Source organism: Scleropages formosus, chromosome 13 (assembly GCF_900964775.1).
Source record: "Scleropages formosus chromosome 13, fSclFor1.1, whole genome shotgun sequence".
NCBI classification, from domain to species: domain Eukaryota; kingdom Metazoa; phylum Chordata; class Actinopteri; order Osteoglossiformes; family Osteoglossidae; genus Scleropages; species Scleropages formosus.
The window spans coordinates 4,615,775-4,639,708 of record NC_041818.1 but is presented as its reverse complement, the minus strand read 5'-3'; the positions used below and the strand labels follow the sequence as shown (position 1 = coordinate 4,639,708).

At 42.7% G+C, this 23,934-nt stretch overlaps 1 protein-coding gene across 8 annotated transcripts in view; it reads right to left on the bottom strand.

Moving 5' to 3' along the window:
• Positions 1-11,392: 11,392 nt before the first annotated feature.
• Positions 11,393-23,934, bottom strand: part of LOC108925442 (ribosomal protein S6 kinase alpha-6-like) — a 32,974-nt gene continuing 20,432 nt past the window's right edge. For 3 of the 8 annotated variants that reach the window (XM_018737367.2, XM_018737369.2, XM_018737373.2), the window contains 13 exons: positions 23,774-23,919; positions 22,894-22,982; positions 22,447-22,511; positions 21,733-21,835; positions 21,451-21,572; positions 20,362-20,487; positions 18,812-18,901; positions 18,359-18,517; positions 17,620-17,781; positions 17,399-17,475; positions 15,698-15,815; positions 15,176-15,316; positions 11,393-12,538 (listed from right to left, as the gene is read on the bottom strand). In XM_018737367.2, coding sequence (XP_018592883.1) covers positions 12,413-12,538; positions 15,176-15,316; positions 15,698-15,815; positions 17,399-17,475; positions 17,620-17,781; positions 18,359-18,517; positions 18,812-18,901; positions 20,362-20,487; positions 21,451-21,572; positions 21,733-21,835; positions 22,447-22,511; positions 22,894-22,982; positions 23,774-23,919 — 1,524 coding nt within the window. In that variant the 3' untranslated portion in view covers positions 11,393-12,412. The remainder of the gene's footprint in view (positions 12,539-15,175; positions 15,317-15,697; positions 15,816-17,398; positions 17,476-17,619; positions 17,782-18,358; positions 18,518-18,811; positions 18,902-20,361; positions 20,488-21,450; positions 21,573-21,732; positions 21,836-22,446; positions 22,512-22,893; positions 22,983-23,773; positions 23,920-23,934) is intronic. The other 5 variants (XM_018737370.2, XM_018737371.2, XM_029257351.1 and 2 more) reach the window with 3 other exon arrangements.

Here is a 23,934-nt window from a genome sequence, read left to right as displayed (position 1 = left end):
CTATCATTTGTGAACCAAAATCAAAACAATAAAACAATAAGAACAACAACAATAATGATAATAAAAATATTACTACTACTACTGCTAATAATAATAATAATAATAATGTGCTCATCCATGGCAGTGAAACAACACTTTGACTGGTTGCTCAGCTTCAATGAGCACTTGTATGACAACTAACAGCGACAAATTGAAAATGCGTCATACACGGTAATACCACAGTCACTCTTCCCATATGAGGATGTCGCTTAGCTGGGGGAGCTAAATGCTAATTGTGACATACATGTTCAGAAGAAACTATTTAAACTGCACAATTCTAATTCCAAAATCACTACCATAGTTTTTTTTGTTTTTTTTTTTTTTAGTTTTTTTTTTTTATTTTATTTGTGGAAAACAGGCTTAAGGTGTTCAGTTCAATAAAGCAGAAAAATGTGTAGGGTGACAGGACAGGACTTGGTCCGATGTGTGAGTGTTGGCGTTATGTGAATACAGGATCGGTCTCCATGGAGAAACTGGAGCTTCGTCACAGGGTGTGGCATCTACACACCCCAACTGATCGTGTCAATAACTATTATTATCATTATTCAGATGTGTTTTGTCGGCACCTTTATCCTAGACAGCTTTCATTTAGCAGGACATTCTTAGCTATTTGTGTGCAAAATCTGTCCCATCGGGGGCAGTAGGCCTCCTGTACCTGCTGAGGTATCTGGTGCTTAGAGTACTACAGCTGGACTGGGATTTGAACCAAAAACTTTTCAGATTGTAAAACCACAGCTGTAACCACTGCGCCACCTGCTGTTTAAAGGACAGTGCAGGATTCACAGGGGTTGCTTTCTGGATGCTCAAGTGCTCGGGGCAGCATTTTCTGCGTGACTCGGGTGGTCATTGGAAATGCCTTGGTATTTTGCATTGTGAAACGCGAGACTTTTGTTTTGAATATTAAAAAAAGGTCGGCAGCCCATGTTGTGCAGGATAAAAGTAATCTTGTTTCCAGTCGTTTAATAATAAATGCTTATAATGTAATGGCCAGTGTAGAATGTAGTATGACAGAAACCATGTTCTAAGTTCCAGTGCATCTACATTATATTTATATACACGCATATAAATATGTGTGTGTGTGTGTGTGTGTGTGTAATATATTGATGAGACCAAAAAATATATAGATTAGACCATATATGACAGTACCGCCTGTATTACAAGTAAATTAGGTGGTAAAATTGGCTCAAATTAGTAATTTTACATAAAGAGCATAGAGAGAATACATCCTTTGTTTATTGTACATTATTTGTTTGTCATGTTTCACAAAATGTCTGCAGCATAATACTGTTATACAACAACAGAAATAATAATAATAATAATAATAATAATAATAATTCATAAGTAGAACTTCAGCAAACTGCTTCAGCTCAATGTGCCCAGTCTATTAGGCTCTGATTGCTCTCTCTGACCAGTGATGTTAATCTCATGTGGACTCCTTGGAGAGCAGAGCTTGTGAGCACCAGGAGGAGCAGTGTCTTCCTGGCAGGAATGTAATAAAAATAGTAATAATAAATCCAGTGATTATATAGTGGGATTGAAGCAGGCATTTTACTGGAGATACACCAGGCAGCTGCTGTCTTCAAAGGGCCGTTCATCTTGGGAGGATGGAAGTGCCTACTGGAACCCTGATAGGATTAATTGTGTTACCTAAATCAATTTCGCATGTACAGCTCACACATGTTGGCTGTCCTGTGTGAACATGGCTGCTCTGTAAAGTGGGAACAGTGACAGTATGCAGAGGCGTGGCTCCAGACAGCAGGATTGCGGTCCAGGCTCTGCTTTGCACCACTGTGTGTAATGCTATGTGGAAGACAGCAGAAGGGTTAAAATCTAAAATCACCGCAGTGCATCTGACAGAGTTGGTTTTTGGACTGTGGCCCAGTTGTTGGTGTGTCCCTGTGACATGAGTCCCTCCAAGCTCACCAGACACATCACTTGAGCTCCAAGGGACTTGGGACACCGAAACACACCAACAACTGAGCCACAGTCCAAAAACCACCTCCATCAGATGCAATGCAGTGATTTCAGCTTTTAACTCTTGTACTACATTCCATACAGTTTTCTATTGTTGGTCTTTCCACTTTACAGGCACATCATAACCATTTTTAAAGTAATTATAAAACATAGATGGTGACATAATGAGTGAGGGTGTGGTGGCACAGCGGGTTTGGCTGGGTCCTGTTATCTAGTGGGTCTGGGGTTTGAGTCCTGCTTAGGGTGCCCTACAACAGACTGGCGCCCTGACCTGGGTGTGTCCCCTCCCTCTCTAGCCTTGCGCCCCATGTTGCCAGGTTAGGATCTGGTCTGCCACAACCCTACTCAGGACAAGCAGTTTCAGACAGTGTGTGTGTGTGTGTGTGTTCCACCTTATCACCAACTTCATTCCTGCTTATTGTCACAAGTTCTACACTTCTTTATCCCATTTATGGTCTACAGCACTCATTCATTCCCTGAAATGATGTCACCTGTGTGTGTGTGTGAACTCCTGAATGTGCCATTTAAAACTCACACACACATCTTCAGAACCACTTGTCCCATACGGGGTCACGGGGAACCGGAGCCTACCCGGTAACACAGGGCGTAAGGCCGGAGGGGGAGGGGACACACCCAGGACGGGACACCAATCCATCGCAAGGTACCCCAAGCAGGACTCAAACCCCAGACCCACCGGAGAGCAGGACTGTGGTCCAACCCACTGCACCACTGCACCACCACACCATCCCCCATTTAAAACTCTTTGCTCTTTATTAGATTCTCATCCATTAATTTCCTACGACCACTAACATCTAAGCACACACGACAAAATGTAGAAATTGTGACTAAAATGTGTAAAAGTTAATTGAAACTGGTGATCATTAATATTATGTGTTCAGGTGCCTGATGTGAAGGATGTCGTGGAGCCTTATGAAGGAAATTTATTTTCTAAAATAAAAAAATTTAGAAACGTGCCAAATTTGACTGGAACACAACCTGAGGGTTAACATCATGCTTAAAATCGCCATTAAAACATTTACAAGCTACTTTAAAGGTCTGATAAAAAATAAATAAAAGTATCACTATACATAAACAAATCTTACTTTAAGCTCCAGAAGAAGTCGCTAGTAGGAATTATTAAAACCAAGTTTCTCTGTTAGTTATGCATTTGTAGATAATAAATAATGGTGCTGGACTCCAAAGAGCTTTCATTTAGAGTGGACAATATGAGAAAGTACTCTGCGATGGACTGGCATCCTGTCCACATTGTCTGTACCCCTCCTGCTGTTTGTGGGATAGGCTCCAAACCCCACGACCCTGTCCAGGACAAACAATTAACAAGAGCAAGTGAGTGAGTGAGTCCCGAAAACATCATATCGGAAAAAAGTTCAGATTAAACACTAGTTGAAAATCACTAAGCTTAGACTGCCCTAAACCATGGTTGACCAATTTTACACACAAACAGCTTACAGCAGAAACCAAATGGACAACATAATCATTTAATAAGACATAATTAATTTTTTCTCTCGTGCTTAACATGAAACTTTTTAAAGATATTTGTCTTGGACATGTAGCACGTAAAAGATCTATGCATGCAAAACACAGTGGGGTTACTTAAGGAATGTGCAAGTTACATGGTGTATACACCTAACAAAGAAAAAAAAAACTTTTATCCTGGGCAGAAAACAAATGCATTTTTAATATGTCTCATTACAAGGACTCACGCTATAAAGATTCTAAAAGTATTTTGTGGCATTCTATTCCGTGAGTAATGCTGTGTTAAGTTTCAGACAAATTCGTTTATAAAGTGCTGTACTAAATGCTCGCGTGAAGACTGATGATAAAGATATTTTTAAACACATGTGCGAAGATCGTTGTGCTAAGAAAATGTGACTATCGGGTTGATATGTAAAGGCAGGGGTAATGGTGCGCTCATCTTGAACTCATTTATGTCTCCCTGTATGATTCATATTAATTCTAATCAGCATAACGGAGAACTTTTTTCCAAGCGGGAAAAATTACTACAGTGTTTCCTCACCAAATGCTACTTTACTATCTGCACTCTACTGTGAATTAATCAAGGAACCATCATTGCACTGGGGTGTCAGTGATCCATTCAATATATTGCTGCACACATAGTGGATGACAATTCCATTTTTTTTTCAAAATCATTATTATGTAGTTTTTCAGAAAATTCTTTGATTACACTCATATACTTAACAAGAAAATGTTTTTTTAATGCTGTGGGTCACACCTGGACTTCCCTCTTTGAATATGTGGACGAGCAAAGAATTTAGTGTTCTGCATTAAAAAATTAACATTCCAACTGCATGACAATTCAAGGGATTTCTAGAATGTGCAGACAGCCAACTAATAAGATATTATAATTAATACTATTTGGTGGGGGTGCGGTGGCGCAGTGGGTTGGACCACGGTCCTGCTTTCCGGGGGGTCTGGGGTTCAAGTCCCACTTGGGGTGCCTTCCGATGGACTGGCGTCCTGTCCTGGGTGTGTCCCCTCCCCCTCCGGCCTTTTGCCCTGTGTTACCGGGTAGGCTCCGGTTCCCCGTGACCCCGTATGGGACAAGCGGTTCTGAAAATGTGTGTGTGTGTGTGTACTATTTGGTCACACCTGGGGGGGTGCAGTGGGTTGGACCGGGTACTGCTCTCCGGTGGGTCTGGGGTTCGTGTCCCCCTTGGGGTGCCTTGTGGTGGACTGGCGTCCTGTCCTGGGTGTGTCCCCTCCCCCTCTGGCCTTACGCCCTGTGTTACCGGGTAGGCTCCGGTTCCCTGCGACCCCGTATGGGACAAGCGGTTCAGAAAATGTGTGTATGTGTGTGTGTGTGGTCACACCTGTGGAATATTGTAACCTTTTTACCTTTTGCCATTGTTTTATGTATGTGGGCATATTTGCAATTTCTCACTGTACTGTGTCTATATTGCTGAGGCCTAGTGATGTTGGTAAAACAAACAAACAAACAAACACATAGATAGATAGATAGATAGAAATTCTGAGTTAACTGAAGTTCTTGGACCTGGGCTGCTTCTGGAACATGGACAGGCCACAGTATGGTGGTCTTTTGTCATCACACCACCTGCTGGCCATCATGGGAATACTCGCCCTGCTGTTCACTGGTGCCTTGTGGCTGGTAGATAACCAACATGTATGAAATAAAAGATGACTGGTATTATTAAAGTTTGCATTGGTTTGGTCTCTGCTTTTCAGCTGTGTATTTGCGCTGCCTATTCTTCTCCGACACCATGTCCATAGCAACGCCGAGCAGGCATTAATGAGTCGAAACCCGGAATGCGACTGGCAATTCGCAGATCAAACAACACATTGCGGCCAGTTCATTATTAACAATGAATATTCTAACACCAATTTTCCTGCGCAGGGGTGGCCTGTATCCCTTTTGATGAGAGCTGATTACTCTGTCTGCTAATCGCCCTGAGAGGAAATGAACACTGACTGCAAATAAGTTGAAATCAATACCCGGAAGGAGCAGAACTGCAACGGTGATGGGCAACCTTTAGCTCCATGGTTGACTGGGACACATTTCTTGTTGGGACAGAAGGGGTGTGTTGGTGTTGTGCTGGGCCAGGAGAGGAGCCCCTGCTGGAGATGGGAACACAGCAAAGCACAATAGGAATTAAAAAGCCATATGAGGAGGCAGGTTTAAACAGCACTGATAACAGCCCACATGTAAGGGGGGCATTTACATCCCACTTAGTGTGCGACAAGGGAACGGCAAGAACTGGGTGCAGAGGAAGGGATCTTTCTTGAGCGAACGACTACTGCAGTGATATCTTCATCCCAGACCGCGGGCTGATCACTCTTTGTCCTATATGTTCCACATTAACTCATTATCTATGCTACTCAGTCCATTAATTCTGCTCATTTTATTAACCGAGTGTTGTGCCTGCGTCTGTACCAGTGACAAGCATTTCCAAAAGCTAATCTGACAGCTAATGACTTCATTAAGTGCACCACACTAATTGGCTTACTTCAGGGGCATGCCGTTAATTGGAATAAATAAATTCGCACCTGAGCATGGCTTCACCCCAGCCAGGAGCTGCTCAGCACCTCGTAGCAATAAGAGAGGCATGCCTGGGTCTCAGCCAGCTTAGTACACTTGTGAGGAAATTGAGTAAATATGGAAGGAGGGAAAAAAAGGAGAACAAACAGGGCACTGGTGTAGCATTTGAGTGGAGAGAAAGGTGTGAGGGGGGTCATTAATGTTATGGCTCCCAAAGAATTGTCCAGCCATACCATTTGCGGTGTTGTTTACTGCCATCGCCATGGTGCTATGTCAGTGATGCTCCCCACACGCTTCATGTGAATTGAAGGGGGGGTGGACTTCCAGAGGTTGGTGCAAGGAGGCAGAGCTCAGACATTTCAGTGCAGAATGCAGAGCTGGGCCCAGCTGTCTCAGAATGTGTGTTTGTGAGAGGGAGGATAAGTGTGTATTTCAGAGGCGTGTGTATGTGAAAGTGGTACTCAGTCCTTCACTGGTCTGCCACACCCTTTCTCACTGGCATCACATTTCATCCCCATGAAGAAGGGAGACTCGTTCTTGAGGTGTTTATGATGTTCGGGATACAAAGTCAATAACAATACTTGCAAAATTACTCTGATCTTACAAAATTTTTTTGTCTCTCTTTTGCTCTCATACACTCCTGTGTCCTTTAGTTCTGCCACAAAATGATTATTTAAAATCAGAAGCAGTATTCTTCATCTGACATAATAGGTGTGTAAGTATCAAATCCATATGTTATTTTAAAGGAAATCATGTGTGCAGTAGAAAAACAGAAGTAGTGCAGGTGCAAAATATGTGAACCCCAAGTTGCATTGGTTAAACCAAGTAGGTAAGTAGATTTGGATGTGTACACGCACGCACACACCGGCTGAAGCCACTTGACCCAAACCTGGTCGCGGCAAGCCGGAGCCTGACCCAGCAACGTAGGATGCAGGGGTGGAGGGGGAGGAGACACACCCAGGACGGGATGCCAGTCCATCACAAGACACCCCAAGCAGGGCTTGAACCCCAGAGCCACCGGAAAGCAGAACCCCTCCAAGCCCGCTGCGCCACCACACCCCCTATGCTGTGTAAATAATAATCATTTATTAATTTTCTAAGTTCATTTTAATATTTTACAGAAGAAAAATGACCACCCCTATAGGATTCACATGCTTTCAAGGTGTGCATATAAATTTACTGTACATTTATTTAGCAGACACTTTTCTCCAAAGCAACTTCCAATTAACTCTATGTAGTGTTATCAGCCCACACACCTTATTCACCGTGGTGACTTACACTGCTAGACACACTACTTACGCTGGGTCACTCATCCATACATCAGTGGAACACACTCTCTCTGTCACTCACACACTATGGGCAAACGTGAACAGCATGTCTTTAGACTGTGGGAGGAAACAAGAGCACCCAGAGGAAACCCATGCAGACATGGGAGAATATGCAAACTCCACACAGACTGAGCAGGGATCAAACCTATGTCCTCTTGCACTGCAAGGCAACAATGCTACAAGCTGTGCTACTGTGTCATATATACTGTATACATTTGTGTATATATACATAAATATGTATATTACAGTAAATCTGCAAAACTATTATTGACATATACGGATAGATAATAGATCAATAATATATAGCGCTATGCAGCAAGTAGCACAGTGGTACGTGGATAAACCGTTATGCCTTTGGAGAAAAGTATTAGCTAAATGAATAAATGTCATGTTAATTGCAGGAGCAGATGCAGATGCCCCAGATCCACCTTGGTTCCAAATAAAAAAAAAAACTAGTCCAGTAGCATGTCAGCAAATATTTTGCATTTGCAAAGACTGACTTTGCACTGTAGTGGAAGGCTTCTTCAGTAAAGGACCACCAATACACTCCCTCTGTCTCTCAGTGTCAAAGAGAGTCAGGACAGCTGCCTTGGGCAAATGCCTTAGGGCTGTGCCTAGTAGGGGGAGCACTCCCCCCTAGAGGATGTATTCATAACTACACTAGACACAGGAGAAATTCAGTGCTACAAGAAACATTTATTTGTTTAGGTGATACTTTTCTCCAGAAAAGCTTATACTTATTTACACAGCTGGGTAATTATTTAGAATAAGTACTTTACCAAAGTGCATTGCAGCTGGGACTCAAACCAGCAACCTTCAGGGTGAAAGGTAGGAGCACTACCCACTACACCACCAGCTGTCCTTGCAAGTACTTGCATCATATTTGCGTCTATTTCGCTGTCCCTTTTTTCTCCAGCACCGCTTGCAGGGTTACGATACTTACAGTGATTTACATATTTACACAACCAGGAAGGGGCAGCTGGTGGTTGAAGTGGTTGCCTTTGGCTCTGGGGGTTGCTGGTTCAATCCATGCTGCTGGCTATTGACCCCTTGAGCAAGGTGCTTGCCCTGCAATTTCTCCATTATCTTCATGTGGCTGTGTGACTGGGTACACAGTTGTAGCCCTGTGATGGACTGGCATCCCATCCAGGGTGTGCCTTGTGTCTCTAGGATAGGTTCTGGCTTGCTGTGACCCTGCTCAGGACAAGCAGTTCTTGAAATTGGTTGGTTGGTATTATAAAGGTTTAAAACCTACCTCCAGCTGTTGTACCCTTGAGCAACATACCTACCCTAAATTGCTCCAGTTTTAAAAAATTACCCAGCTATTTAAATGGGAAAATAACTGCAAGTAACTTGAATGGTAGGGATTCTGAGTGAAGTGTACCATCATCATTTAGTTCTTGAAGTGTTGTTGGTTCAGCTTGCACAAGGCCTTCCGTCTCTGCTCAATCCTCTTGCACTTCCCTGATACACCAAGCTATTGCTATACCATCTGAAAGTTGTGCAAATGACAGTCCAAGTTGTACAATATTAACAGGAAGGGTGCTAAGACCTTGAGGTGTATCCATGCTGCTCATAGCCATTCTGACACACAGCCAGCTGGTCTCACAAACTGTGGTTCACCAGTTTGGTAGGCAATAATCTAGGACATGCATCTAACAACCTGAAAGAGTCCAGATATTGACAAAAAATATCTATGCAATGGTGAGGGGTGTGGTGGTGCAGTGGGTTGGACTGGGTCCTTCTCTCCAGTGGGTCAGGGGTTTGAGTCCCGCTTGTGGTGCCTTGCAACAGACTGGTGGCCTGTCCTGGGTATGTCCCCTCCCCCTCTGGCCTTACACCCTATGTTGCCAGGTAGGCTCCGTGACCCCACATGGGATCAGCGGTTCAGAAAGTGTGTGTGTGTAATGAACCAATACACCCCTCACATCCAGTTTTATTGCCCTCAGTTACAAAAGAGATTCATAGTCAGTGTTTAAGGTCAAACACTTTTTAATACATATTTACCACATGATCTTCCTTTTTGTACTCACTTCTTTTTCTACTCCACTGTTTCATTTTCCTGCGGCATGTAATGAACAGGAAGAGCATGGCTATCTAGGGTGTATAAACAGCTGGAAGTGTAGTGGTTACAGTCACAGGTTTGAATCCCACCTCCAGCAGTAGTATCTTTGAGCAAGGTAATTACCCTAAATTGCTCCAGGAAAAAATTACCCAGCTGGATAAATGGATTAATAATTGTAAGCTATTTTGGAGAAAAGCATTCGATAAATGTAAACCAGCGCAATATAAGTTGTGAACATGGCATTTTTTATTTTCAGCCATTTTAAGGAAGACAAATGTAATGCGGCTTCATGATAATAAAGGACAATAACAAACAGGCATGCAGTCCACGTGTTTCCTGTCTGATGGCCAATGTTTCCAGTGTAGTGTAATGCTGAGAGCCTTCTGTGGATGAGCTCTTGGTGAAAACAGAATAAATAAATAAAAGTCTTAGAGGAAATGGGTTCTACAGTGTTGATGTACTTGGAGATGGCAGGAAGGAAAAATGGGTTGGACTCATTTCCACCTGGCACCCATAAATCACACAATGCTTGTTGGGGGCTGGCTGGTTTAACCAAAGTTCTCTTGCATAGCTTTGGGCTGGGAATGTATTATTATTATTTCTCCCATTTGAAATAATGAGAAATAGCCTTTCAGAATAGAAAATGCTGTTCTCCGCACTGTTTTCAGGAAAGGATTAATTCTGTAAATTGAGGGATGCCTGTATATGATAGAAACCATAAGAAAAGGATTAAATAGAAGAAGCAGTTGACTTCACACTGCCATCATGGTGTGTTCCCGTTACACATTAAACATGCTGCTGGGTTCTGTATCCACACCAACACTCTCTGAGACAGCCCGCATAAACTGTTTGAGGGACAAACTTTATTTTGAAAATGAGAAAACGCACCTGGGCATTACCTTAGAATGATTTAAGGAGCACTATTTTACAATAAAGTGATGTCAGACACCTTACACCTTTGACTGCAAGTGTAATGTGGAGGAGCAAGAACTGCAGGTCTGAGGAGCAAAAGTGGAGTATTATACAGTAAAAGCTTGTAGGAAAGAAAATAACTGTCTCAAAAGGCCCATGACGCAGCTGTGCCTTTCAATAATAAATAGCTGGATTCCAGTTGAAAGCACTCATGAGCTTTAGTCGCATGGGAAAGGACAAAGATGAACAACAGAAGCGTGGAACCATTCTGGACACTTGCTGTGCATTTCTTCCTGTTCTTAAATCTGTGTAATTTTAATAACCCCCTTAAGGATATTGTTATGAAGAACAAGGAGACGAAGTGATGTGCAGGGCTCCGCACTCGTAAACAAATCCTTACAATGGGAGATGCAGTCTGCAAAAGAAAAATTCTAACTCCCATATGTTGCAGTCAAGAGATGGTGGGAGATGTTTGTGGACGGTGCGTGCGCGCTGTAGCAGCATGGTAGAAAAATATAGCAAATTAGCTGGATGGTAAAACACAAAGCAATGGCAGTAATGTTTATCAAATAAATCCAAGGCTCCAGCATCTGTGTAGGAGTGTCTCACACTGTTTGCTAGAGGTGGGGCTGGCCACTGGGCACGGCTCCTTTTCCGTCCAATTAATTGCCCTGCCTGACTTGGTCCAATTAGTACTTCATTATCCATACCACTTATTCACATGAATTTTCAGACCCCGAGTGCTCTAGAATACGTTACTCAGTAAAAACTGTGCAAAATAGTTACCGTCTCTAGATCAAGAGGTTATTATATATTTTAAAAAAAAAAAAAAAAAAAAACCCAGTGAAGATGAGAAACCCATGATTTTCTCAACATGCAACATACATACATGAATACAAAAATATGCCATCTCCCACAAGCGCATGTGAATAAATGCATACCAGTACATATTGCTAACTGTTAAAGTGAATATATGAAATGATTTTCCTTTAAAAAGTAACCGTGCACACACACAAGGAAAAACAGTAAGACTACAGCTGCATGTTAATAATGATCTTTAATGTCAATATATACAGACCTCCGAACAAAAATATATTTGTAAAAATCAAATTAAATAAATACAATATGATACAGTTTCCACAATATCTGTGAAGAGATTTGATGTTGATGCAGGAAGTTGTCTCCAGGGTCTCATCTCTACTCACTAACCTTTCACCCTTTGGAAGCAACAGTGTACCTACAACACTAAATTTGCGCAAGTTTATTTTTTTCCTCTAGCATTATATTTATATATATGTTGTACACGATTCTTTTAAACTGGACCAAAATCAGATTTAAGACAAATGATATTAAAGCACTGAATGAAATAGGGAAGAAAGAAAGCAAATAATGTGGACAAAAAAAAAAAAAAAAAAAGAAAACCACAGGATAGGGATTTGAAAGTAGAAAACTGGGGCCAACACTGAACACAAACATAATCACAAGACCTGCGTAAAGCTGGCACCAAAAGCATGAAACTGTAGTTCAATGTCTAGCAGAGACTTCCCAGCTGCAAGACGTCAGCTCACACAAGCCCTCATCCTCAATATCCACAACACACACTGGAATTCTACTGCAAGACTCTTGCTGCTTCTCAGATGCTGGGGCTGCTCTTCACTACCTGACTCGTAGCCATGCTGAGGGCAGCTTTTCATGTTGGGATGCTCCTTTATGGACACAGAAAGGAGGGGCTAAAGGACAGAGCGGCATGTCACTGTCTGGAACACACAGTGGGCCAGTCTCAGTAAGTGGGGAGGGGGCGGTGCAGTGCAGTGTGTCTCTACAGCCAAAAATTAATAAATATACGTCACAGAGGATACTTGTCCCATCAGTACCACATACATACATGTATATATTATCAGGATTTATTCACTGAAAGTTCCATCAGGCCCTGATTATACAGGTAGCCTCCCTGATATCAGTGCGAAAGGTGCTGGGAGGGGATGATAAAAGGTGAGAATAAATAAATTGGGGCGGGTGCTGTAAGCTGTAGCAGCAGGGGGCAGAGTCCGATGTGCCCTACAAGTCGGTGGAGGTGAGCTTCTTCATGCTCCGACGCTGCGCCAAACTGGAAGCAGCTACGGGTTCCAAGATGGGCTTGCCTGGCTTGTGGTTCAGAGCCGAGTAGGTAGCAGCCATTGCTCCCTGTGGGAGGCAGCAAAAGATACGGTTCAACCGCAGTTGAACCACATGGCATCTACACAACACACACCATGAGACAGTGGAACTTGGATAACTAACTCATAACAGCATTTCAAACACGGGGCAGAAGGAACAGAGAACAAGTACCATTACATACATGCAGAGAGTTTCAGGGCTCAATATTGATGGTTTTCAAACTGGCCTGGACGGGAAGTGTGCAAAATGTGTGAAATGGTCATAGGCAAGTAGGGTGACTCCAATATTTTCATTATTTATTTTCTACCTGTCCACCATAGCAAAGAAACTGATATCACTAACTGCATCATCTGCACTTTTGTTTACATTTACATTTATTCATTCACAGATGCTTTTCTCCAAAGTGATGTACATCTCAGAGAAAATACAGCTTGGGCATTACATTAGGAGAAAGAGAGACATAGTTGCAAACATGTGATTAAGTAAACTTAGTTTGTTCCTTTCCTCTTTATGCTCACAATGTTCATTGCACAAGTAGGTGCATAAAAGTCAGAATAGACTAATCCTGATCACCTTCCTACAATTTTTTTTATAGGTACATAAACATTTACATACAACACAGGAGTAGCAGCTGTCTAAAGGCTTATCTGGGCATGATCATAAAGTTACGGTGCATGAACATTTACACCATACAAGAGCTTGAGAGATCATGGGTGAAGTAAGTCTGGAAAATGTAAGTTTTCAGACCCTTCTTGAATGTAGACAGAGTTTCAGCAGTTCTGAGTGAGAGGGGGAGGTCATTCCACCACAACGGAGCCAGAACTGAGAACCTCCATGCTTTACGTTTCGTGTGCAGGACCACCAAGTGAGCAGAAGTAGACGAGCAAAGCTGTCTGGCTGGGATGTAGCGGTTTATCAAGTCTTGTAAATAGCTAGGAGCAGTTCTCTTGATGCATTTGTAGGCTATAACCAGGGTCTTAAATTTGATCCATTTAGAAATCATTGTCTCACCAGAAAGCACCCAAATTTGTCAAACATGAAGCTAAACAAGCCTGGTATCTTGCTATTGCTGACAATTTCTTTTAAGGAAAAACTCAGCAGTAGTACATAATCAAAATGTCACAAATTATGGCTGAAAAAGGGAAAAAGCTCTTGATAATCAGCCTTTTTTTTTGCAGCAGGACAATCCAACTCCAACAGAAAACAGGAGCATGATCAAAGAAAAAATGTTACAAATTAAAACAAAATATCTTTTTGGAAAGAATATTTCCTAGCCTGGAACAGTGAAAGCAGGATGACCCACATGCCCAAACAGACCTGACTTGAATGACACAGAATCAGTTATGGGCATCCCCCGATTTACAGATATCCTCTTTATCTAAAATTTCAGCTCTTTGCTTCTGATACACAGTTTTCAATTACCGGAACAAGAAAAGTAACAAAATTTTTCTAAAGCATGTTGAAAAAATTTGGAAATATGCCTTGCGACGGACTGGCGTCCCGTCCTGGGTGTGTCCCCTCCCCCTCCGGCCTTCCGCCCTGTGTTGCCGGGTAGGCTCCGGTTCCCCGCGACCCCGTATGGGACAAGCGGTTCTGAAAATGTGTGTGTCTGTGCGTGTGCAACATGCGACTGAACTGCAAGTTCAGTAATGTACTGTAGTTTGCACATCTGCATCCAGATCTGTCCGTTAATGTGTTAAGAATGTGAGTGTTGCTTTAAGAGAGTGGGGCATTATGGGAAGTGTATGAAATTCAACCACATTGGGTGAGTTTTTTTTAAATAGAATGATGGTGGAGACAGCAGAGAATTCAGCAGGAAGAGTTCAGCTGATGGTTTTTTGGATATGTTTGCACATTTCAGTAATAGTGTGCAGTTCTAGAAAGTTGTTCACAATAAATGCAACATGCTCAGTGGATCCCTGTTTGGTTTATGGCTTATGCTGTGGAGAACTCATCACACACAGACACACACAGACACACACAGACACGTCTGAACCGCTTGTCCCATTCAGGGTCGCGGGGAGTCGGAGCCTAACCCGGCAACACAGGGTGTAAGGCTGGAGGGGGAGGGGACATACCCAGGACAGGACACCAGTCTGTGGAGAACTGATTAAAAAGAAAAGTGGAAATTATTCCTGAGCAAAAAGTGTGCAAATATGTTTTATGTTGTGCTGAAATCATGGGTCGATAGTCGTGAAGGTGTTTTAGTGATATCTGGGTAATTTGTTTGGGATTTGTTGATGGGCATGTAACTGAATATAATAATTGTTCCCCATTCAAAATAACTGGAAACAGGCTTTTGGTATGAGCGCAGTTTTCAAGAATGGATTAATTTCACGAAGCGAGGAATGCCTGTACCTCAGATCACAAAAAAAATATAACTGATAAACTTGAACAATAAATGTTTAAATTTCTGCCCATTAAAAAAAATGTTTTAAACCCAGACATTTCCGTATTTTTGTCTTTCTGATATTTTCCAAAATTGGACAGGTGCAAAAATGATAACGCAGGTAAAATGTACCTGTCCCGCGGAAAACCAGAGACAAAAAACTATGGTACGCCCTGTGATAACAGTTAATAAAACACAGACTAAATGCAGTTCATAACTGAAATGCTAAGACAGGCGTATGGGTTTGAGTGCTAACCAACATCTCGAATACATACCTTGACCAGGTGCAGCGCATCATGCCGCGTGAGCTGGAGGTGAGGCAGCTGGTCACGGCAGGCCACCCATGGGTGCTTCAGCACCTGCTCTGCAGAGTAGCGCTGCTGGGGATCCACGTGAAGCATGTGGGACAGCAGGTCCTGCGTTCGTATTAGATTCCCTGTTCACCACTCGCTTAGCTTACAATTTTAAAATGGCATTTTAGTGGAGCGCTTCACAGTAAGGACCTCACTCAAATGGATTACAGCAGGATTGGTGTAATACATCTCCAGGTTCCAAGACAGGTCAATGCATGACACTTGCGTGACTTGCAGCAACAGCTTGTAAACAAAGCAGCGCTTCAACACAGCTAGTCTTACAAGTTTTGACTGTACTATATACATGAAAAGACATCTAGTGTGCCCGAGTGTATACCTGTATTGTACATCTCTTTGTGACACCTGAACATAAAGCATTTGTGGGTTTGTCAGTCTGTTAAACCTAAGTTGTTGTGTGTGCGCATGGGCACCGAAGGGCTGTACCTTGGACGTGTCAGACACACAATCCCAGTTGCCCCCGCTAAGGGAGAATTTGCCGCTGCCGATGCGCTGGAGGATTTCCTCGGGGGTGTCCGTGGGGCCGTTGGCAAATGGTGTATAGCTACAGAAGAAACAGGGAGGCAGGCACACAATTCTCTGTCAGTGAATGAGACGCTCAACAATATATAGCAAATAGAAAACAAGTATGACCTGCACAGCTGAACAAACTTTTTACACAGTCTTGCAAATTATGGCACACTGCTCTCTAAGTGCTGCTTGGATGAAACTAATCAGAGTATTTATACCGATGAGGTTATTCATGTGGCACCACACATTCAACTGAAAGATTAGAATTGTGTAAAATCAGTTTTACATTTACATTTATTCATTTAGCAACGCAGATCTCAGAGAAATACAATTTGTGCATTATCTTAGGAGAAAGAGAGACATAGTTGCAGACGTGTGATTATTAAGTAAAGCTAGTTTGTTTCTTTCCACTATATGCACCAATGTTTTAACCAATGATACAGCCTAAGAGATGTGCACAAACCAACTACTATCCACTACTAAATTAATTGTTGATATTTTGCGGAAATAAATGATGAAGGCCTAGCACCGGAAGACTCCAATCAGCACCTCTGACATAAGGCATGAAACACTGAAAAACTGTGGTATTGAACAAACTGTACCCTGACAATGAGGTGTTTTTAACCATCTGCTGTGAAATGCACTTTGTTTACACTGAGCTGTACATCACTTTGGAGAAGGGTGTGTGCTAAATGAATGAAAGGAAATGAGAATGAATTAGAAATTGGTACATTTAACACTTCATCCCAGATTCAGTATGGGTAGCACTGGGAACCTTAGCCATTTGCCACTGTTGAAAATGGTATACATTTAACTGAACAAAGCATTTGAGCCCCACAGGGGCTATGTACTTTACTCCTCCGAACAGGCAATCAATCTGCATAAACATTAAGAAACAAGTCAGGAAAAGCATGCAATCTTGTTTCAATGTGGATTTCCCACGTTTCTGAAAACATCCTCTGATCAGATTGAAGATAAACATTTCTTCTAGGTACCTTCAGTAATTCTAACCCGTGATGTAACATACAGACTGCTACACACTTTTACACACATTGACATTACAAATAACTTTTGTCTTTGACATCAGAGGAGATGAAAGCCTCCATATGAAATGCACATGTGTATACTAGAAACTGTACTACATTTACATTTAACAGACACTTTCCTACAAAGCAACTTCTAATGAACTCTAATGTTATCAGCCCACACCTTATTCACCAAGGTGACTTACACTGCTAGATACACTACTTACCATGGGTCACTCATCCATACATCAGTGGAACACACACTCTGTCACTCACACACTATGAGGGATCCTGAACATGTCTTTGAACTGTGAAAAGAAACCAGCGCACTTAGAGGAAACTCACTCAGACAGAGGGAGAACATGCCAACTTCACACAGACTGAGTGGGGATCGAACTCACACCCTCTCGCACCACCTAGGTGCTGTGACGCAGCAGCACTACTCGCTGTGCCACTGTGTCACCCATATATACACTATATAAGGCACCCCAAATAGCAGTGCAATCTTATCACCACTGCTGCTAATTTGTGTGCATATGAATAAGGTTGTGTCTGCATGTGTTTATCTTGCATATTGTGTGTGCACTCTCACCCTGCCAACATGGTGTAGAGCAGCACTCCCAAACTCCAGATGTCACACGCTGCATCATATCCCTGCCGCATGAGCACCTGAAACCCAGGCAATGCAGGTCACTGAACACATAGGTATCTCTCATGACATAAGAAAATGTGCTAATCAGCAGCCTTCACACCAATGGCAATTCTCTATAAAGTGGCTCTGCAGCCTGACTCTGGGCCCCATGGGGTTCACACCTCAGGGGCCACAAAGTTGGCGGTGTAGCAGGGTGTGAGCAGTAGTCCACTGCCCCCTCGCAGCTGCTTGGCGAAGCCAAAATCACAGATGCGGATGGAGTCAGGGTTCCCTGAGTCGTCCATGTACAGGATGTTGCTTGGCTTCAGGTCCCGGTGCACCACCTGGCAGAAGTGGACAGTTGGGCTCAGGATCAAGAGAACAGTGGCACCACAGCATGCAAACACATTGCTGCTTTATATCCTAATTTACACACTTTTTTTCCCACTTTTACTTAGGAGAATGATTTCTAAGTGGGGTGGATGGAATTCAAAGAACTAAACTTGTCTCTTCTGTAAATCAAGTCCAGATTACAAGAACAACATATGTAATGAATGGTTAAATGTATTATTTATTCACGAGCCAGGCTGATTTTGTGTAAATTACAGCATCTCATCCTGGACTGCCAGCAGCTGACTTATCCTGCAGAAATTCCTTGCTTTCTATGAATCTTTCCCAGAAAGTTGCTTTGGACAAAACTGTCAGCCCAATAAAACAATAAAAATATGAATAATAACTATTTACAAAGATTATAAAGGCCACACAAAGCAAGCGGAAAAGTGATTTAACCTTGCTGGCCACAGCACCTGCACTTTTTAGCCCATTACACCTGTTGTCCTACAGTGTAGAAATAAATCTTTTGACCCACTGGCTTCATTAAGGCAAATTTCGCAAAACCTCCCACTGTGCCCCTGGCCTCACCCCCTGGCAGTGCAGGTAGTCCACGGTCTTGGCAATGGTGTAGAGCACGGCGCTAGCCTCACGCTCTGAGAAGCACTTCTGCCGAAGAATCCTGTCCAACAGCTCACCTCCCTTCATCAGCTCCGTCACCAGGTACACGTAGCGACCCTCGTCGTACACCTGACACACAAGGGTTGCTTGGTCAGCCCTCACACACAGCACAGTCCGACAACACACACAGCAGCCCACAGAATACATCACGAGTACATTAACGTTCTACAGTGGGAGAATACCAGTCGTAGTAATACTGTATAGCACTCAATATTTACCACTTATGATCAAAAGTTCAGCTACAGTGGCTCCTGGGATAGGTTTCTTATTAAACCTCTTACACACCAGCCCAGTTAGGAAATGTGAGCAAAAATTAAATCCTTTTCTGTAACTAGCATGCAGATCATGTCAGCGTAAACTTACATCTTTCAGAGTGATTATGTTTGGATGCTGACCATATCGCATAAGGATCTCTGTCTCTTCTGATGGGTCTCTTTTGCTTTTGTCTATTATCTGTGATAAAAAAATATATATGACCACACTGAAAAACAACAGTTAAGAGTCAGAGGCTCAACAGACTTGCACAGCAAACTTTACGGCACTGACAGCGCAAACAAACGCTGCGGTGTTGTGCTGCTCTCTGCTGGCCACTCAAACAAACACAGAACATAGCAAGGACTGTTACTGCCCAGCATTTACCCTGTTTGGCACCATTCTCCTAAAGAACTATCAATTCAATGTATACAACAGTGCATCCTACAACATACAATGAAATTCACACTACTGGCTACAATAAATTACAATTTATTAAAATATAGCATGCATTTTGCTGGCACACATTACTCAGGCAAACCAAAAGACTTATAAATATGTTTGGTAGAAGTACGCTACAAGTTTGTATAAGTGTCACAGTGTTCAACGAGCATAAATACAGGCATCCCTTGATTTATTAAATTAATCCATTCCTGAAAACAGTGGAGATATCAAAATTCCAAACAGCAAAAACCTATTTCTCATTATTTTAAATTGGGAAAAATAATAATGCATTCCCAGTCCAAAGACCCCCACCCCCCAGATATCACTGGGGGAAACTGTAGTAACATTAACAAAACTATATAACTATCAACACATGATTTCAGCACAATATAAAACACATTTACACACTTACTGATCATAGGTAATAGACACCTTTCTTTTAAATTGATCAAGTTCTCTGCACAATGAGCAATAAATACAGCAGGGATCCACTAAGCACATTGTGTTTATTGTTAATATAACAATTTAAAACTACACGGAGTTGTTAAACTGCGCATACATCCCAAAAACCACGAGTTTACCTTTTCCTGCTAATTGCTCTGCTATTTCTGCAATCATTCAATAAAACAACATACCCAATATTGCAGACATACCGTTCTCAAAATGCCCCACTCTTTAAAAGCAACACTCGCATTCCTCACTTTCCTAACACACCAACAGGCGGTGAGACCTGAATGCAGATATGACAATTACTCAACTTACGCTTTACTTGGGCAATGCACAACTTTCGGTTTTATTTTTTTCTGGACACATGGCCATGAAATTGGGATAAATTTTGTAATATTGAGCTTGTTCCAAAAACCAAAAATTGGGAATAAAAAAATCAAAGAGCCATTATACCAAAATTTGACAGAGTTCGTAAATTAAGGAATGTTCTATAATAAAAAAAAAAAAAGATACATTTATTAGGTTTGTGATGTAATGCACACTCACCCGAATCCTGTTTTTTTCCCCCTCAACATGATTTCTTGCTGTATCTTTCCATAAAAAGTGTTACGTGTAATCTTTTTTTTTTTTTTAACATCAATACCATTAGTGTCTTTCCTTTAAGAAAAGGAGAGGTAAATATTTTACATGCACACAAAGGCTTGGCCAATCAGAGACTGAACAGAAATGCACGGACATGTCTTCGTGCAGGATGGGAAACACTGCATCACCTTGACAGCGAACTCCGTGCCAGTGCCTCTGTGGACGCAACGCTTGCAGACAGAGTAAGAGCCCACGCCGATGTCCTCCTTGAGCTCATATGTGTCCAGGAACTGGGAGGAAGTGCCATGTATCTGCTGGATGATGCAGGAAAGCATGATGACACAGTACTATGATACCATGCCCCTGGGTAAGACCACCTTCTGAAGGTGTGGCCTCTTTCAAGTAGTGAGACCAAGGCCAGATTAAGTAGACTGTTCACTTCTTCACTTGTATTAACTTTGAGTTACATTAAAATTAATTTAAAATGAGTGAAAAAATGTCTCTACAAATTGTTATTTAATGCCGATTGTTGACTAACACGATCCATGAACATGCAGTACTTATTTTCTTGTTATTGATCACCAACAGTCAGGAATACCAAACATGAGCTGTAAACACTGGAAGTGAGCTGAATGAAGATGGCCCCACACTCCTGTTTCTATCCTATCTGAGTTCATATTTGCAGGGTGGCATAGCGAGTAGTGCTGTCGTCTCACAGCGCCTGGGTGGTGTGAGAGGCCATAGGTTCGATCCCTGCTCAGTCTGTGTGGAGTTTACATGTTCTCTCCATATCTGTGTGGGTTTTCTCCGGGTGCTCCAGTTTCCCTCCAGAGACATGCTGTTCAGGTTCCTCCAGAGTGTGTGTTCCACTGCTGTATGGATGACTGACCCACTGTAAGTAGTGTATCTAGCAGTATAAGTCACCTTGGTGAATAAAGGTGTGTGGGCTGATAACACTACACAGAGCTCAGTGGAAGCTGCTTTGGACAAAAGTGTCAAATAAATGTAAATGTTTAGCTGCAAACTGGCAGCTGGACATGGAAACACAGCTCACTGTCGCTCCATAAGAGACAGAAGTTTCAGAAAATAGAAAAGCAAAGAAAATGCAATTACAAAGAAATTAAAAGGTAAATTTCTATCTTTGAAAATCTGTAACACAAATGGTCATAACACAAGGAGCCAGTGTATTCCTCAAACACACATACACTGAGGCAGTGTGGTGGAGGAGCACCCAAAAAAGAGTAGGCGACAAGGTCTGGTGGGCTAAAGTGACTAACCTGGACAGTGGGAAGGACGCTGGCAGGGGGGCCTTTGCTCTCATCCAGCGGGGCAGGTGCTACAAAGCTGAAGCCTTTGAAGAGCTGATGAGCATTGGCACTTGGCGGGACACCCGGGGAGTCTGGTGGCACACACAGGGACAGGGTTAGAATACCAGCCCGGCTAGACACGTGGTATCAACAATACCCCACCAACAGCTCTGTATACTCTAATACAGAGGTTTTAAACGAAAAGTCTAACTTTTTTTGAAGAAAAACATCCAAATTCGCCATTTGCCCCACCTTTAGGAGTTTTTGCAGTGAATTCTGGGTCAAAGCAGAACGTATCATCTGCTTTTCCTGATGCCGGTTTGAATGGGGGTTGAACTTCTCTTCTGTACAGTTTCTGTAGATGAGCAGAGCAAGATTGGCAAAGCGGGAAGGAGTACACAAAGAAGAATAGCAGCTCCCAGACGTGCGGGTGGGCGCACGCACGCACACACACACACACACACACACACACACACACACACACACACACACACACACACACACACACAGTCATGCTGGCCAGGGAACACAGAGCTGTTGCCCCTGGAGCCACGCCCAGACCTCACGTGTGCTACAGGCAGCGAAGTAGGAGCGTGATGTTTGCAAGGCTGCAGAGCAGGGTAACACATGGATTAACCTTGTCCACACGGCAGGAGCAGCCCCCGCTCCACATCATGCTCCATTGAGCGACACAGACTCCTAAGCGCCTCCTGTGGGGCCCATTAGCACTGCACGGTCAGAGTGGGCCTGCAGCCAGGTTGGAGAGGAGAAGGGCCAGAGGCCACTGGATAATCCAGGCTTTTATCCTATCACCTCTTAGCGCTTGTGGTACTCTTACCATGAAGTTTGCCCCATGCATCGGTCTTACTTCACAGCTAGGGGTGTGAGGAAGTGGGCACAAAATAGGGCCTTTTTCACTGGGGGTAGATGGGTGGCTTCCCAATATTCTTCTCATTTCACACTTACATTCCAGTCTATGGTGGAGAAGAAGGTGTGTCTTTTGATCTCCTCCACACCGTCAGGGCCTGCTCCTGGGGGAGGGGAGGTAGTGGGGGGACCATAGTGACATCTCTGCTAGACCACCATGAAGTTTAAGGTTACACAAAGAATGTGTGCTGGGTCCTACACTTACACAACCGGGACTAGACATCCGTTTGTAATTTGAATCGTCTGTAACTCGAAAGTCACTCTTACCACTAAGTTGCAAACAGCAGAAACTGAATAATACTTATACCCTTCTAGTTAACAAATTTGGTTCTGAAAATCCTCAAAGTGTGTGACGAGCTGTGCAGCATGACTGTGTAGATGGCAGCCACCTGAACAGCTCTGCACACAAACTGTGTTGCAGCGAAGACCTGTGCGATGCCACTCCGCAGTTCACCATACAAGGACAGAGCAGTAGAGGCAGCATACCTAAGCGATTAGCTGGATTCCGTTTGAACAGCAGTCTTAGGAGGCTCTGAGCTTCCACGCTCAGGAACTGCGGCATCCCCAGCTTAGCCCTGGGGAAAGGGGGTGCACCACACTGATTAATACATATGGCAACATCACATAAATTGAACTTTTTCTTGGTACACAGGGTAGGTTTCACTTTAAACGGAAACTAAACTAAACTAGACAGTGAGATTCTAAATGAAGGTAAAAAAATTCTATAAATTCTTCAAGTGCCACAACAGGACATGTTTACAAAACAGGGTCCATTAAAGTGGGAGAGCTGTGTGTACATCAAGAGTATTTTTTGCACTTGAATTCTGAATACGGTTCATAACAAGTAAACTGTACACTGGGGTCTCAACTTAAACACAACTGGGATTGGAAATTTGCCAACTGATTTGTTTGTGGATCCATCCATTATGTCCCAACAGATAAAAGTTCAATATAGACAATCGATTTATTCACAGGTTATATTTTGTAAAAAAAACTCAGCTAAGACTATAACAAATTGAAAACCTGTAAAACTTATTTATGCCACTTTCATCAATTGCCCTATGCAGGGCCATTACGTTTCATAGCCTATACTGGAAACACAATGTGTGAGGCAGGGAACACCAGGGTCAGTCTGGTGTTACATGACTTTTACTTAATTATCTTTTATTAACTTGGAACAAAAAAAAAAAAAAAATGTTCAACATTCGTCATCTGGCCACTTTCACTTTGCCATCTATACAAGCTATAAAAGTGTAATAATGGATAACAATAACCCTAACCTTGTAACACAGACCCACTACTTCCATATATTTAAAGATATACTACACACAGCAGTGACATGTTCCCAGTCCGATTCCTATCTTGCCTTGGAAAAACAATGGCCGAGTGTGTGCTCCATGTTGTTTGGACCTGCTGAGTCTGGAGAAACAGTGGTACGTACTTCAGGATCATGTTCATGGTCTCGTTCCGGTCTTTGCCTTGAAACGGCAGCGTTCCTGTGAGCATCTCAAACTGGACCAGAGACAT